This window comes from Pezoporus occidentalis, unplaced genomic scaffold, assembly GCF_034315485.1.
Source record: "Pezoporus occidentalis ecotype Australia unplaced genomic scaffold, CSIRO_AGI_Poc_V1 ctg11, whole genome shotgun sequence".
Classification (NCBI taxonomy): domain Eukaryota; kingdom Metazoa; phylum Chordata; class Aves; order Psittaciformes; family Psittacidae; genus Pezoporus; species Pezoporus occidentalis.
The window spans coordinates 10,167,252-10,180,920 of NW_026912886.1; the positions used below are offsets into that span (position 1 = coordinate 10,167,252).

General features: G+C 51.1%; 2 protein-coding genes across 2 annotated transcripts in view; one reads left to right on the forward strand and one right to left on the reverse strand.

Annotated features, from left to right (window-relative positions):
- The first annotated feature begins 767 nt into the window (after positions 1-767).
- Positions 768-6,035, forward strand: RLBP1 (retinaldehyde binding protein 1). The gene is made up of 8 exons (XM_062630541.1): positions 768-1,578; positions 2,369-2,419; positions 2,668-2,796; positions 3,002-3,203; positions 3,981-4,159; positions 4,818-4,976; positions 5,339-5,449; positions 5,537-6,035. The coding sequence occupies exons 2-8, from the start codon at positions 2,408-2,410 to the stop codon at positions 5,693-5,695; spliced, it is 951 nt and encodes a 316-aa protein (XP_062486525.1). The 5' UTR covers positions 768-1,578; positions 2,369-2,407; the 3' UTR covers positions 5,696-6,035.
- A 1,921-nt stretch (positions 6,036-7,956) lies between these two features.
- The window catches only part of ABHD2 (abhydrolase domain containing 2, acylglycerol lipase), a 28,115-nt gene continuing 22,402 nt past the window's right edge, over positions 7,957-13,669 (reverse strand). Inside the window, exon 9 of the mRNA XM_062630552.1 lies at positions 7,957-12,983. Coding sequence (XP_062486536.1) covers positions 12,787-12,983 — 197 coding nt within the window. The 3' untranslated portion in view covers positions 7,957-12,786. The remainder of the gene's footprint in view (positions 12,984-13,669) is intronic.

The window sequence follows — 13,669 nt, forward strand, 5'->3', positions numbered from 1 at the left end:
CGTGGGGGCTTTCGCAAGCCCTGTGCTCACGGGGAGCGGGTTCACCCAGGGCCAAGGGCCATGGGGAGCGGGATAACTGGACCTGGCCAAGAGATGTCCTAAGGGCTATGGCCACAATACTTGGGGATGGGTTGTCCGTGGGGCTGCCAACCATCCCAAGACTCCTTTTCGCAGGACAAAGCACCGTGATGCCAGGGGCTACACATGAGTCTGCAGAAGTATTCCATCTGTGATGAGCGTGATGGCCAGGATGCCCCTGTGGTCCCCTCTGCCGTCCCCATGCAGGGCTATTGGGGTTATTCAGGATGATATCCCCCCATCACACACCATCTTGCTCTGCAGACAAAGGCACTAGCTTTAGGAGGAAGCAGAGCCTTACACTAGGGCTGGCATAGGAAGGGACAAGGAGGTTTGGGGGTCTCAGTGTGCGATGCCTCTGGCCATGGCAGCATTGCCTGGGGTCTTGGCACAGTCTGAGTTTTCCCTCCCCGCTCCCCATTGCCCTTCATCAGGAGTCTCGTGCCTTCCTCCTCCTCCCTCGCAGTGGGGTCTCAGCTCTGTTTGCAGGGCAGCCCCGTGGAAACCAAATCCGTAAATCCCGGTGGCATTACAAAACGTGCCTTGTGTAAGCCCCTTCAGTCCTGCCCGGCACTCAGCCCAGCCCCACCGCCTCCCCAAAATCCCTGGTGTGGTAAGAGCCTGGCTGAGCTCCAGTTCTAGGCTTGGGAAAAGAGCTGTGCACGGCCCCATCCTCACCCAGCTCCTGCAACCATAGGCCCAAAGAGTTAAGGCTGCAAGGGCTCCCCCACCCCATGCATGCTGGGTCATACCCAAAACACTTGTTTTGCCACCCCTCTGCACCCATACATGTGCTCAGCACCATTCCTGCCACATCCTGGGCTCCCCTTCCTCATGATTTCACCCCAGGGATGGACAGGGTTCCAGTTCCCAAAGCTCCAAGCAGGAAACCATCACCTGGGATGCTGTAAAAACAATGATCTGCTCATGCTTTCTCATTCTAAAAGCTGAAAAGGGACCCATACGGATACTGGTTTGGGAGGAGTTGGAGAGCCCTGGGATGGACCAGCCCTGGGAGCATCCTTTGCCATGGATCTGTCCCTGCAGCCGGACCTTGCCATGCTTTTTGATGCAGAAGCTATGGAACAGCCCTGACCCGCTCTGCCCGGGGGAGCAGGCAGGGATGGCAGCCAGCCCCCGCCTGCCCCTGCCCCGTGCTAATGAGCGAGTTACACAACAAGGAGCTTTTATACTTGGTTAATCGGGTCCGGCATCCCGGCTCGCCCCTCCACGCACACTCGGGCTGGCCAGCGCAGCCCCAACTCCCTCCTTCCCTCCCATCAGCTGCCTTCTGTAATGCTGGAATGGGGTTTCTCGCCGGGGCTGTGCTGCCTTAATTACAAAGCTGCAGTGAGTTGATGCCTTGTGACGGTCTAATCCCAAACCGCTGACTCTACAAAGCTTTTGCCCCTCTTTCTGCCTGCTCCACTCCGGCCTTGCCTTCCACGCGTCCATCTCGGTCCCCGTGCACTGACCCTCAGTTCAGCTTTTCTATCCCTGGTGAGTATCCGGGGCTTTTCCCAGCTGAAATAACTGCATTGGAGACTCATCCAGCCCTTAACATGGCACTGCTGGGGTTGGGATTGGTTTTAGTGCCTGGCAAAAGGGGATGCTCACCCTGGAGCTGGTGGAAGTGACTGAGCTGGAGCCAAGCATCCCTTGCACTGCCTGGGCTTGAAATTAGTGCAAAAGGCAGGAGCAGGGATGAGTGCTGGAGGTAGGATGAAGGCAGCCCTCCTCCTCCTCCTCAAAGGGCATGAGAACAAGGTCTTTAACCCAGACTGTGATGGAAAGATGCTGCGAGGATCATAGTCCAGCCTTGCAGCCAATGATGGGCTCTGGGCTGGAGCAGTGGGGCTTGAGGGCTTGGGGAACACTTTGGGGATAGCAGGCTGGTAGAAATAAAAGGCAATAAAAGCACCTTGCTGGCTGCCTGGCCAAAGCTGGGCACCCACTTCTGCACACATGAAGGTGGTCTGAGACAAACAGCGCTGGGTGAGCTCATGGGGCCGGGAGGTCCTTATGAGATGTCCCCAGAGCCAGAAAAAGGATGGTGTCAGATGATCAATGCCCACATCTTTAAGCTGCTTTTGCAAACATCCCTGGTGCTTCTCAAGGCTGCTGCCAGGCAGATGCAGGCAGTACATGATGGAACTGAGGAGGGATGGGGGCGTCCTCTGGGTATCTGCCTCCACCCTTCCCTGAGCAAGAGGAGCAGGGATGGGGCATAGGGGGGGATGCAGAAACCATTAGGACCCCGTCACTGCTGATTGCTCCTTCCCTCTCCCAGTGTCCTGCAGCTGACAGAGGACAGAGGACAGAGGACGACATGTCTGCGGTTGTGAGTACTGCCCCTGTGCTGCCCTATCCCCTAGGCTCTGAGCATCCCCTCCCTGCAGTGCTGGGATGGGGTGCACCCCATGCACCCCTTACCCCCTGGCTGCTCTCAGCACACAGCCCATCCCATCCCACTGCACCCCCTATGGATTCTATGCCCTTCCCCATAGCTCCCTACCCCAGGAGACCGGCAGCGGGGCAGGGAGCATGGGGGCTGGCTGGGGAGACCCCACATGTTCTCCTCACCCCCAGACGGGCACCTTCCGCATCATCTCGGAGGAGGAGCAGGCCCTGCGCTCCAAGCTGGAGCACCTCACCACCAAGGACCACGGCCCCGTTTTTGGGAGGTGTGAGAAGATCCCCCCGCACACCATGCAGAAGGTGAGGGTGGATATGGGGAATGGGGCGCAGGCACAGACTGGGGCTCCTGCTCCTTCCGGGGGGGGCAGAGAAGACCCTCAGCAGGCTCTTGCATTGAGTGCGATGCACTTACACCCTGCACTCCCTGTGCTAGGGTGCTGCAAGAGCATCGCTGCATCCCCCAGCTTTTGGTACCTAATTGGGGTGTTTTGGGGTGTGCTTCCAGGCCAAGGATGAGCTGAACGAGACGGTGGAGCAGAGGGAGGTGGCAGTGAAGGCGCTGCGGGAGCTGGTGCGGGAGCGGGCGGCCGGTGATGAGGTGTGCCAGGCGGTGGCAGAGAAGGTGCAGGACAAGGACGACTCCTTCCTCCTCCGCTTCATTCGTGCCCGCAAGTTTGATGTCCACAGGGCCTACGACCTGCTGAAAGGTTGGGAGAGGTGCTGGGCTGGGAGGCGGGATGCAGGGAAAGAGTTGGGATGGGGAAGGAAATAAATGAGGGTGGTACCAGGCATCCCACAACGCCAGAACAGTCCCATTCCATGTCGATTTATGGGACAAAATAGGGGGGGAAAAAGCATTTGGTGGTGTTCTATTTGTGCAGCAAACCCAGCTGCTTTGAGCTGCATCCCTTGGAGATGCCCATATCCTTCCTGTACCCATGTAAGCAGCTGGTCCTGCACCCATCCTGATGCTTCTATGCATGGTGCCTGATGGGTTCAGCACCCCTGCAATCCCTCGAGGGCTGAGGGCAGGTTGAGGCGCTTTGGCACCCCTTCCCTACACTGGGAATGACCCATAGGGATGGAAGGGCAGCCCCTGCTTGGCTCCGGCTCCACTCTTTGTGTCAGCTTGGGGGGGGGATAATGAGTTGTAATTATCAGCACTGGCTCCCATTGGAGCTGTTTTGTTTGCCTGCCTTTTCCCAGGAGGAGATTCCTTACTTTGTGCCTGCAGGGAGCCAAGGGATGGGGGCTGGGTGATACCACCCTAACAGGGAGCAAGGGGAAAAGGGAAATGAAGGGAAAAACGTGCTTGTTGAGGTGTTAGAGAGGAGGCTGATGCGGGATAATATGGGGAGAGTAACACTGAGCACAATGGGGCTGGTGCGCTGCTAATCTGTATGGACCCCAGGCACGTCTCCCCATCACCAGTGCTCTGGTGGCTCACCAGCCACGTTGTCCTCCTGATTCCTGCCTCTCTGCAGGCTACGTCAGCTTCCGCCAGCAGTACCCGGAGCTCTTCGACAACCTGAGCCCCGAGGCCGTGCGCAGCACCATCGAGGCCGGCTACCCTGGCATCCTGGCCAGCAGGGACAAGTATGGCCGGGTCGTGATGCTCTTCAACATCGAGAACTGGGACTACGAGGAGATCACCTTCGACGAGGTCAGCTCAGCAGAGCGGGCGCGATCCTGCCCCTTGGCACGTATGAGCACGACATCCCTATGGACACGTGTCCACACACAGTCTCCAGCCACCCAGGTTGAAGCAAACTTGTAACCCTTTGAATTTATGCTTTGAGGGAGCATGACAGAATGGTCCATCCCAAAGGGTTCCTTCTATGTCCCATCCCAAAGGGTTTCCTTCCTTCCCCCTGACATGGTGCAAGATGCAGATGAATTCAGGGGGTGCATTCCCCAGCCCTGGTAACATGGGGTGAAGAAAGGCACCACACCATTAAATCAAGGTTCTTTAGAAAGGAGGGGCCAGCAGGGCAAAGGAGGAAACTGAGGCACAAGGCACAGAAAGGGCCTCTTGGCACAGAGGTATCTATGTAACTCACAGCTTCCCCTAGCTGTGTTTTCTGCTCAGCTCTGAATTTGATCACAAGGTGTCACTGACACCAGATCTGACTTCAAAGGGGAATGTGGTGGTTGTTGAGCATCCCCTGCAATGCCCTCCCTGCTCTGAAGCCCTGGGCTGGCTGTACAAGCAGGCTGGAGTCAGGCAGACCCAGGCTAATGCTCCATGGAGCACATCCTGGGAAACTGGAGTCTGCAGGAAGTGAGACCTAACACAGACCCTGCTGCCTCCTCTCCATCAGATCCTTCGTGCCTACTGCGTTATCTTGGAGAAGCTACTGGAAAACGAAGAGACCCAGATCAATGGGTTCTGCATCATTGAGAACTTCAAGGGCTTCACCATGCAGCAGGCATCAGGGATCAAACCCTCCGAGCTCAAGAAGATGGTGGACATGCTGCAGGTGAGGAGGCAGAGCCTGTGCCCACCAAACAGGGGGCCCTGGGGGGATCAAAGCTCAGGGAAGGGAAGTGGCAGGGCTGGCAGGGTTTGGACCAGAGGCTGAAGACACTTGGCTCTCCCCAGGGAAGGAGCACAGCAGAGATGTGACCATGCTTATGGAGCAGGAGCTATGAGCCCTATGGAAGGCTCTAGCTTCCCTGGGGCTGGGGCTGCTGATCCTCTGGGTCAGAAGAAAAAGGGGCCATCAAGGAGAGAATGGGAGATGGGGTGAGGAGAGCCATGGCAGTGCCAGGGTGTCCACTGCTGCCTGCCCAGCTGTGTGTGGACAGCACCATCTGTAACCATCTGTGTCTCGCATCCTAGGACTCCTTCCCAGCGCGGTTCAAGGCCGTCCACTTCATCCACCAGCCCTGGTACTTCACCACCACCTACAACGTGGTCAAACCGTTCCTGAAGAGCAAACTGCTGGAGAGGGTGAGTGCAGGAAAGGGACCAGAGGCATGTCCCTGGGTGAAGCAGGAGATGAGAAGCGCTGCCCTGGTCTCTCCCATCTCCCTCCAGGTCTTTGTGCACGGAGAGGAGCTGGAGTCTTTTTACCAGGAGATTGATGCTGACATCCTGCCAGCAGACTTTGGTGGCACCCTGCCCAAGTACGACGGCAAAGCTACTGCAGAGAAGCTCTTTGGGCCGCGCATCGAGGCTGAAGACACAGCTCTCTAACCCAGCACAGTAGGATCAGGGGTGGCTCCCTAACCCCAGCCACCCCCTTGCCGTAGCACTGGTTGGATGACTGTTCGTGATGAGGTTGTTCCTTGCCTGTCCCTCCTCTTGCCTCCCCACACCAGGCAGCGGGCTGCCCGGCAGCTCTGTCCCTCCCAGGCAGAGCATCCTTCTCTCAGGAGCCAGCACAGGAAGGAGGATACCAGCCCTGGAGCTGCGGTGAGGGGACAGGGGAGCGTCTGCTCTGGGAAGGGAGGGCTGCAGCGAGGCAGAAATAAAGTGGTGTTGAACAGCAGAGTTCTGGGGTTGCTTATGGCATGTGGCAAGGAACAGGGCTCCTTTTGGGTGTAGGCACACTGGCTGTGCTCCTCATTCTGAGGAAGCCAGCAGTGTCAGTGCTTGCTAGCAGACCTCTGCCACCCCATCACTGACTGTCCTTTGGCACAGAGGCCAAGGAACCAGCGGTCTCCATCCTCCCTGCATCCTAATGTGAGCATGACCCCTGCCCGCACAAGGACCCCCACTTCTCAGTCATCTGCTCTAACCAGGAAAGAGAAAACAGCCCAAAAGATGCAGGAACCCAACCAGTGCCCCAGGCTCTGTGTAATTCCTGCTCAGGCAGGCAGGGAGGGAGGGAGGAGGAACAGAGGCTGCAGCAGCTGCTATGACTAGGAGATGGATTTACCCATAGGAGAGTGAGGGACAAGCAGAACATACCCTCCTGCATCCTTCAGAAGCTCGTTCTCCTAGTACTGTGCTGTGGGAGAGAGCCCCACCAAAAGCCACCATAGAGGGTCCTTGCCTGGAAAATGAGTTCTGCTGATGGTAAAGCCAATGCTCATGTGGAGTCAGCAGCACTGGTCTGGGGAGGAGGGAGGCAGAAGTAGCTGTGCCCCAGGCAAGGCAGTCTGTGCTGGTTCATGAGCCAGGCATCTGTTCCAGACCATCATCTCCTCCCTTGGCCAGCAGCAGGGCTTGGAGATGAGCAAGTTGCTGGTCTCTGCCCAGGTTACCTTCTGTCACCCTCGTTCTGTCCCCTTTCCTCCCTCTCAGCTACACATGGGCACCTTTCACCAGCAGAAACCCCGACCCAAAGGCAGCTGGAGTGTTGGGTGCTGACAAGAGCTGCATTCATCAGGGCACTGGCTCTGGCTCAAACCAAACAGGACATGGGCTCCGAAGCTGCGGGGAGGATAGGGCATGTCTGGGCAGAGGCAATGGGGTTAAATGTGTGCGAAAGGCACCTCTCTGCTGCATTTGGCTCTGCACTGTGCAGGGCCGGGAAGCAGCTGGAGCCATCCCAAGGAAAGCACGTGTGACAGCCCCTACAACCGTCAGGCCAGAGCAAACACAACAGCACAGCTTGCTTGGGAGACAGAGCAACTGCAGCTCACTTGTAAAAACAGACACAAAGCCCCATGTGCACAGACAGAACAGCACACTGCTGCCCCTGGGACTGGGACTGGGACAGGAACAGCTCTTGGGAGGTTGCTGTGGCTGCTTAACACTGCTGGGACACGGTGTGAGCCAGGAGCTTGCTTTGATGGGGACACAGAATAGCACAGCAGAGCAGTGAGCATCATCCACACATGCCTCAGCTTCCCCCCCCACAGTGACTCTGACCAAGTTCTGAAGCAGATCTAACAGCTAAATTACAATGGCCAATAAACTAGAGATGGAGCACAAAGCACGGCCTCCCACAGAGCAGTTCTCATTACAGAGGAGGAGCAGCAATGGTCCTGGTCCAGCCCAGCCACGCCAACAGCAGTCCCAGTTACCCTCCACATCTGTCTTACTTGGTCTGTAGGTAAAAACCTGGTGGGCTCTTAATGTCAGTCAAGTGATGCTTTTGGCAGGGCTTCTCTCTGCCCTGGGCTCAGAGATGGCAGTGTTACTGTTGTGTGTTTCTTCTGCCAGCAGCTGAAGGATTAGGAAATCCACCCTCTCTCAAATAGGGACAAACGACACACGGTGATTTCTGCAGAAACATGAGCCCAGAGTTTCACCACATCCTCAAGGGAAGCGGTCATCACAGAGGAGAGGCCTTCTGTGCTGCAGGAACGGCTGGGCTAAAGGATTCCTCTTGTTCCTCCTTTAGCTAAATCAGAGCTCATAACTGAGGGAACATATTCATTTTAATCACCATGTACTCCCCCATCAAATGATTCTCTCCCCACTGCAAAGGGAGCAAGAAAGGCATGGCCTAAAAGTGACAGACTTCATCAACCAGTAGCACTGCACACAGTCACTACCTGTAGCACTGGCTTCAATAAGTCCTTTATTTTTAAATAAAGAAAACCCACTGAATCAAAAGATAACAAAAATTACATTTTGCTTTGCAATGATCTCCATTTTACACCACACAGAAGAACAAAAATTAAAGAGAAAAATCAGACATTGTTTTATATATATTTATATATATCATTTGAAAGGTAAACATCAGCAGATATAGAAAAATTGCATTGCTAGTTGCAAATCATCTCCTCTGCAGCCATCAGCTCCAGAGAATCCGACTCAGAACATGGCAGCAGAGAGGGTGTCTCAGGATACGAAGCTGTTTCAGGGCAGCATTTAGGGACAGTCACAGAGTAGAGTTTTGCCAATTGGAAAGTATTTTGATAGCAAACTGCTCACCAAGAACATGAGAAGCCACTCGGCTGCTCTAACACAGCTGCATGGGCACAACAAGGGCACAGGTCTGTTGTTCCTCAGCTCTCTCCACACCTCTTTGGGTTGGGGGTTTTCGAGGAACAGGTTTTGCTTTCTCAAGAAGAATGCCCAGTGATCTGTCACCAGGAATTATGGTCAAGCTGACAAGTTACACAATGAGAAAACATGCTCTTTTGGGAAGCTGCTGACTTGGGCTAAGCAGCAGGGTTTGGTTCTATCAAATACAAGTGGGATTTGTTTGGCCTTTTAAAGACTTCCCAGTTGGCAGGAGCCATGGGAAGGGTCAACATCCCAGAAGAACTATAGCAGAGACCCTAGGAGAAAGTTCTGTATCTAATCAAAGCTCTTGCATGACCAGAGATAGACAATGAGAGCTTGTCATTCAAACAGAAGCAAAAGGGCTATGCATAGAGCCACCTTATGGGATATATAGTGCTTCTTACTGGCATAAAAACTACCTGGGTTAGGCAATGCTACTGGGTGAGGAAAAAAGAAAAGCCTTTATCCTCAAGTGATGCAGGGTGAGAGCTTCTGAAAAGAGTTAAGAGAGACTTGAAAAGGGCTGTTCAATCAGCAGAGCCAACCTGACAAATGCTGCCCTGGATTGCAGTGTTTGTATCCATTGATTAACCAGCAAACCCAAGAGTAGACATGTTCAGAACACGACAGTTCAGGATAATCCTAGAAACTCTTCCACCACAGCATGGAGAGCTGGCATCTGCTTTGCTTCATTGATGGCACTTACACTTAAGCTCCCCCAACAGCTGAGGAAACCCAGGCCAGTGTAACCCACATTCCCAGTGACAAAGGGGTACAGTCACAAGGCATCCCTCCCTTGGGCTGCTGTTGCTCTGAGGCATTTGAAACCTCCAGAAGGTCCTCACACCAAGAGGAGCTGTTTGCTCTTCACCTACATATTGCTCTGAGTCACTGTGGCTCTGGGACCTACCCATCAGGCAGACCCACCTAAGGAATACAGACAGAGGGAGCATGACTCAAGCCAGAAACAAGATGATGCTCTTCACAACAAATGACTTACACATGTAAAACAAGGCATGGGCCTTTTCTGGTCTCCTGGAAAAAGGCTGAGAGGCATTTCAATAAGCTCCAGGCAGGCATAATATTTCTAGCAAAACCTGGAAGGAATCCAGGTGACTAAACTGTTTGGCAATTAAATCCTCAAGTTGCTACTCTCTGCTCTTTTGAAGCACTCACTTAGGCAACCTACCTTCAGCTACACTGCTGGAGAGTTAATAGACACAAGAACTTTGGGATTGTAAAGCAGCAAATCACATGTTAAGCAAAGCAAACCCTCCTTCTATGACTCACTCCCTACTGCTCGAGGAGCAGAGAGCTGAAAGTGATCCACTACCTATAGACATTGTTATTTTAAGCCTTCAAATAGACTGTAGCTAGTTGTAGGCTGCCCACAAAGGTCCTTTAAGTCAAGACTCACTTGTACAGTGCACATTGCCAGAGGTATCTCACAAGTCAGTGTCTGAAAATTCATTTACTCCTAAAAAGCAAAGCCCCCAAAGCTCTGAGAGAGCTGTTACTGAAGTCTCTAGATATGCTGATGTCAAGGGAAGGAGGAAGGAAAGGGCAAGGCACCACATGTCAAAGGTCTGGGGACTTGTGACAGACCCAGGACAGATGACACACAGGTATATTGGCTAAATTCAGTACTGTAGCTAATAGTTCCCAACATCTTTGCTTAATGCCCTTTGTAACCTGTATCTTCATAAACAGGAACTGCAGGAAAACACTCAGGAAGAATGCAGGGAAGTTCACATTTGTCTTTACAGTGCAACAACAACACTGCCAGACCCACCTGAAAACACTCTTGATTTAGAAGCTAACCAAGGGACCATTAAAAATGCTGGCGAATCTGATGTAGTGGAAGCTGCAAGTAAAGTACCTTGTGTTCTGTAAGAGGGACTTGGCCAAAAAGCAGAGACAAAACACTTGCTTTACCTTAGCATTAACCTTCTCAGCCAGTTCCCACCCTCCTGACTTGCATGTTCTGCGCCAGTCAGCTGAACTGTTCTGCCAGTCTGGGGTCCTGGGGAGTAAGGTAGAGCTTCAACCACTTGGGGAGCTGAGCAGAGCACCCCTCCTTTTGATAAGGCTCTCAAGTTGAGGACAGCAGATATTCTGCTCTCAAAGGAGCTCAGATGCACATTGACCTTTCATAGGTATCCACATGTTGGTTTATGTGATGAGCTCTTCAGCAGTATCAGTACCAAGGACTCTTCCTCTAGAACTGTCTCAAGTTGATACTTAGCACAGTAAAGATGAATTGGGGAAGGACACATGAAGCATGGGGAGGGCAGGTTTGTTTCCTCAAGGCAGACAGCCACAACCTCCATTAAGCTACAGCTGTAATATATGATGAGAGTTGAAACACTTCTAAAGTTGTAACCCACTGGAGATAACAATCACATCCCTCTACACACCTAAATTTATGCTGCATCTATTTGATGTGTACAAGTGTTGTTTACACTCCACTTCTGTGGAAGCAAGATTTAAGTCCTATCCAATGAATATTACATGAACAGCTACTTAAGCAAAAACCTGAAGCACCTTATGACAGATTTTAGCGGTACACAGATGCAGTATGAATAAGAGCATAACAACATAGAGACCATCAGCTAAGAATATCCTTGCTACCTGATGCTCTAAAATAGTTCTTAAGGAATAGCCACAAGAAAGGGCAAGTCTTGCAGTAACTTTACTTGGCCAAATTTTTTCTTTGAACCAAAAAGGAAACCCAATTTGCTAATGAGGAGAATGTGCAGAAATCCACAGTTCATTGTAACAGGCCAAGGTGTCTGGCCTAAGGCAAATTAAAGGAATTTCCTGATACGATAATGCACCTTTGCTACAATAGTTAATTATTGCTTTATTAAAACAAAACCCACCTCTCCAACCTATTGAAGTTCAGGGACAGGGCACTCCAGAAAGCTTGCTCCCCTACATTACCAGACTGAAGTCTTGCAGCTTGTTTCACCCTTAAGCTATAAACTAAAGTGCCTGGAACATACACCAAGGCTGAAGCAATAAAGTGCTAACTGATGTGGGAAGTGAGACAGGAGAAGAACTTTACTGACACTGTGATAAAGCAGTCCTAAGGATGGATTAATGAGACTACAATATTGACAGAACAAACAGTAAAAAAGATCTTTACCACAAGGTTTCAGCCTCCAGATTGTCATGGGACAGCTTTCCTTCTGGTGGATAGACTAGAGTCATTAATAGCCATCTTGGCACAGACTATAACACCACTTGAGGGGAAAAGCACAAGTGAGTAGGCATCTTTCCTGCCAACAGCTTTAACGCTTCACACATTAAAACCAGAAGAGGATGTCTGGTTGTGAAAAAGGAATCAAGTGAGGAAGAGCCCAACGTCTCACTGGAGCCAGCAATCCTGCAGCCTTTACACAGATACGGAAGTAGTTAGCCATGCAGAGATACCATTCTAGTTGCACAGGGCTAGAGAACACCAGTTCCTCATCAATTGTAAGGCAAGTCATGTGTCCAAAAACCACTTGAGAGTACTTCTCTATGAAATATTCTTAAGGAGAGATTGAGCTCACAGAAAGATCCTTCAGATTCTTGATCACTGGTTTCCATTTGGAAGCCAGAGCCAGCTTCAAAAAGCCCTGGGTCAAAGAAAACCCCAGTACTAAAAAGATGATTACATTTAAAAGGACGCAAAGGTGACTGATATACTCTTGGTGCGAGAACATGTTTACACAGAAACATTACACGGTATTACCAGCCTGCAGCTTTTCGCAGAGTTCCAGCATAAAGACACCCAATCCACAGACAGCTGAAGCATGGAAAAAGTTAAGTATTTTTAGGTTGATTGACTTGTGTAAGTGCATTCCTAGGAACTAAAAGGCTTCCCCTTGAGATGGTGCAAGGCTGGAACTCCACTTGCAGTCAAGCATCTTTTTTTTCAAGCCACATTTTAGTGGCTTAGAGACTGAACAATGCTCTGTCCTGTGGCTTGGTACAGGATTTTTCCAGCACAGGGACAGAACAGAGCCTTAGTTACCCTGTTCCCTACACCTAAACAATGCTGTAGATCAAGTTTTTGATCAGCAGGAGAAGGGATTTTGATGTTTGAAACTTCTGCTATATTAAAGCAAGCAGCCTTGAGATCAATAACCCTGTAACAAGTCACAGCAACCTAATTTTTCAGACAGAGCAGTAAATTACAAACCCAAGTGACTATATGCAAAAATACTCTGACCAGATATTAACCTTTGCTTTAAGTCCACTTTGCAAGAAAAGATTATGATCAAACCCCAGCCATAGGATATCAAGGAAAATGGAAACCTGAAGCAGCAAGTGAGGGAACAAGATGTTCCCAAAGGGGGAAGATACACTGAAGTGATCTAGAGTCTTTGGGTCAATTACTCAGGGCCAGATACAGACTGCTCTGTGTCCGAGCAGTGAGACTTTGTCTTCTCCCACTGGCAGATGGCATTGGCATACTGTACCACGAGCTTATCCATCCAGGTGAGAGGTTCTGGGAACAGTACAGACCCCTCAAAAAATCCCAGGTGGCCTCCATGAAGGGGCAGCACATACATGACATTTTCTCTTTTCTCTGTAAAACAAAAGGAGGCAGAAAGTTCCAGGTTAACATCTCTGAGCTGAGAATGAAACAGTCTTGTTGCGATAAATCAATTCAACCCTTGGCATAGCATCTGAACCAAAGGAGCAATCGTATAGGAAGCAGAAATGCACAAAGGTCAAAGCCACTTTGAAGTTCAAAGCACGTAACCTTACTGCTTCACAGGACAGGGCGGTCTGCAGGAGCAGATCCCAGTCAGTACAGAGGGCATCTGAGCAATGCCTGTATTTCCATAATAATATTCATTCTTTAACACATTAACATCTTTAACTCATGTACTGTGGAACTAGAACTGCTAACATCACGTCAAGCCGCACTAAGCACTGATAGTGCATCAGCCACCTTGTTCCATGTATAGTGAGAAAATCCCTGTGCTTGCTTCTGTCTGGAAGCAGCTGTGGATAAATTCTATGCTCACAGCTTTCAACCGGGAAAAGAATGAACCCCGCTTCCTTTCCTGTGCACTACTTGTGTGATGAAGCAGCAGCCAGCTCCCTCTTCTGAGATTCTAGAGATAATTTGCCCTTTTTTCCTTGGCTGAAAATAGCTCACAGAAGTCTTTTCAAGTTCAGTACTGAATAAGGCATACATGTGTTATTTATCAGCATTTATCAGCAAAGGGGGCTGTCCATCCATACCTGATCAACACTGTAATTACC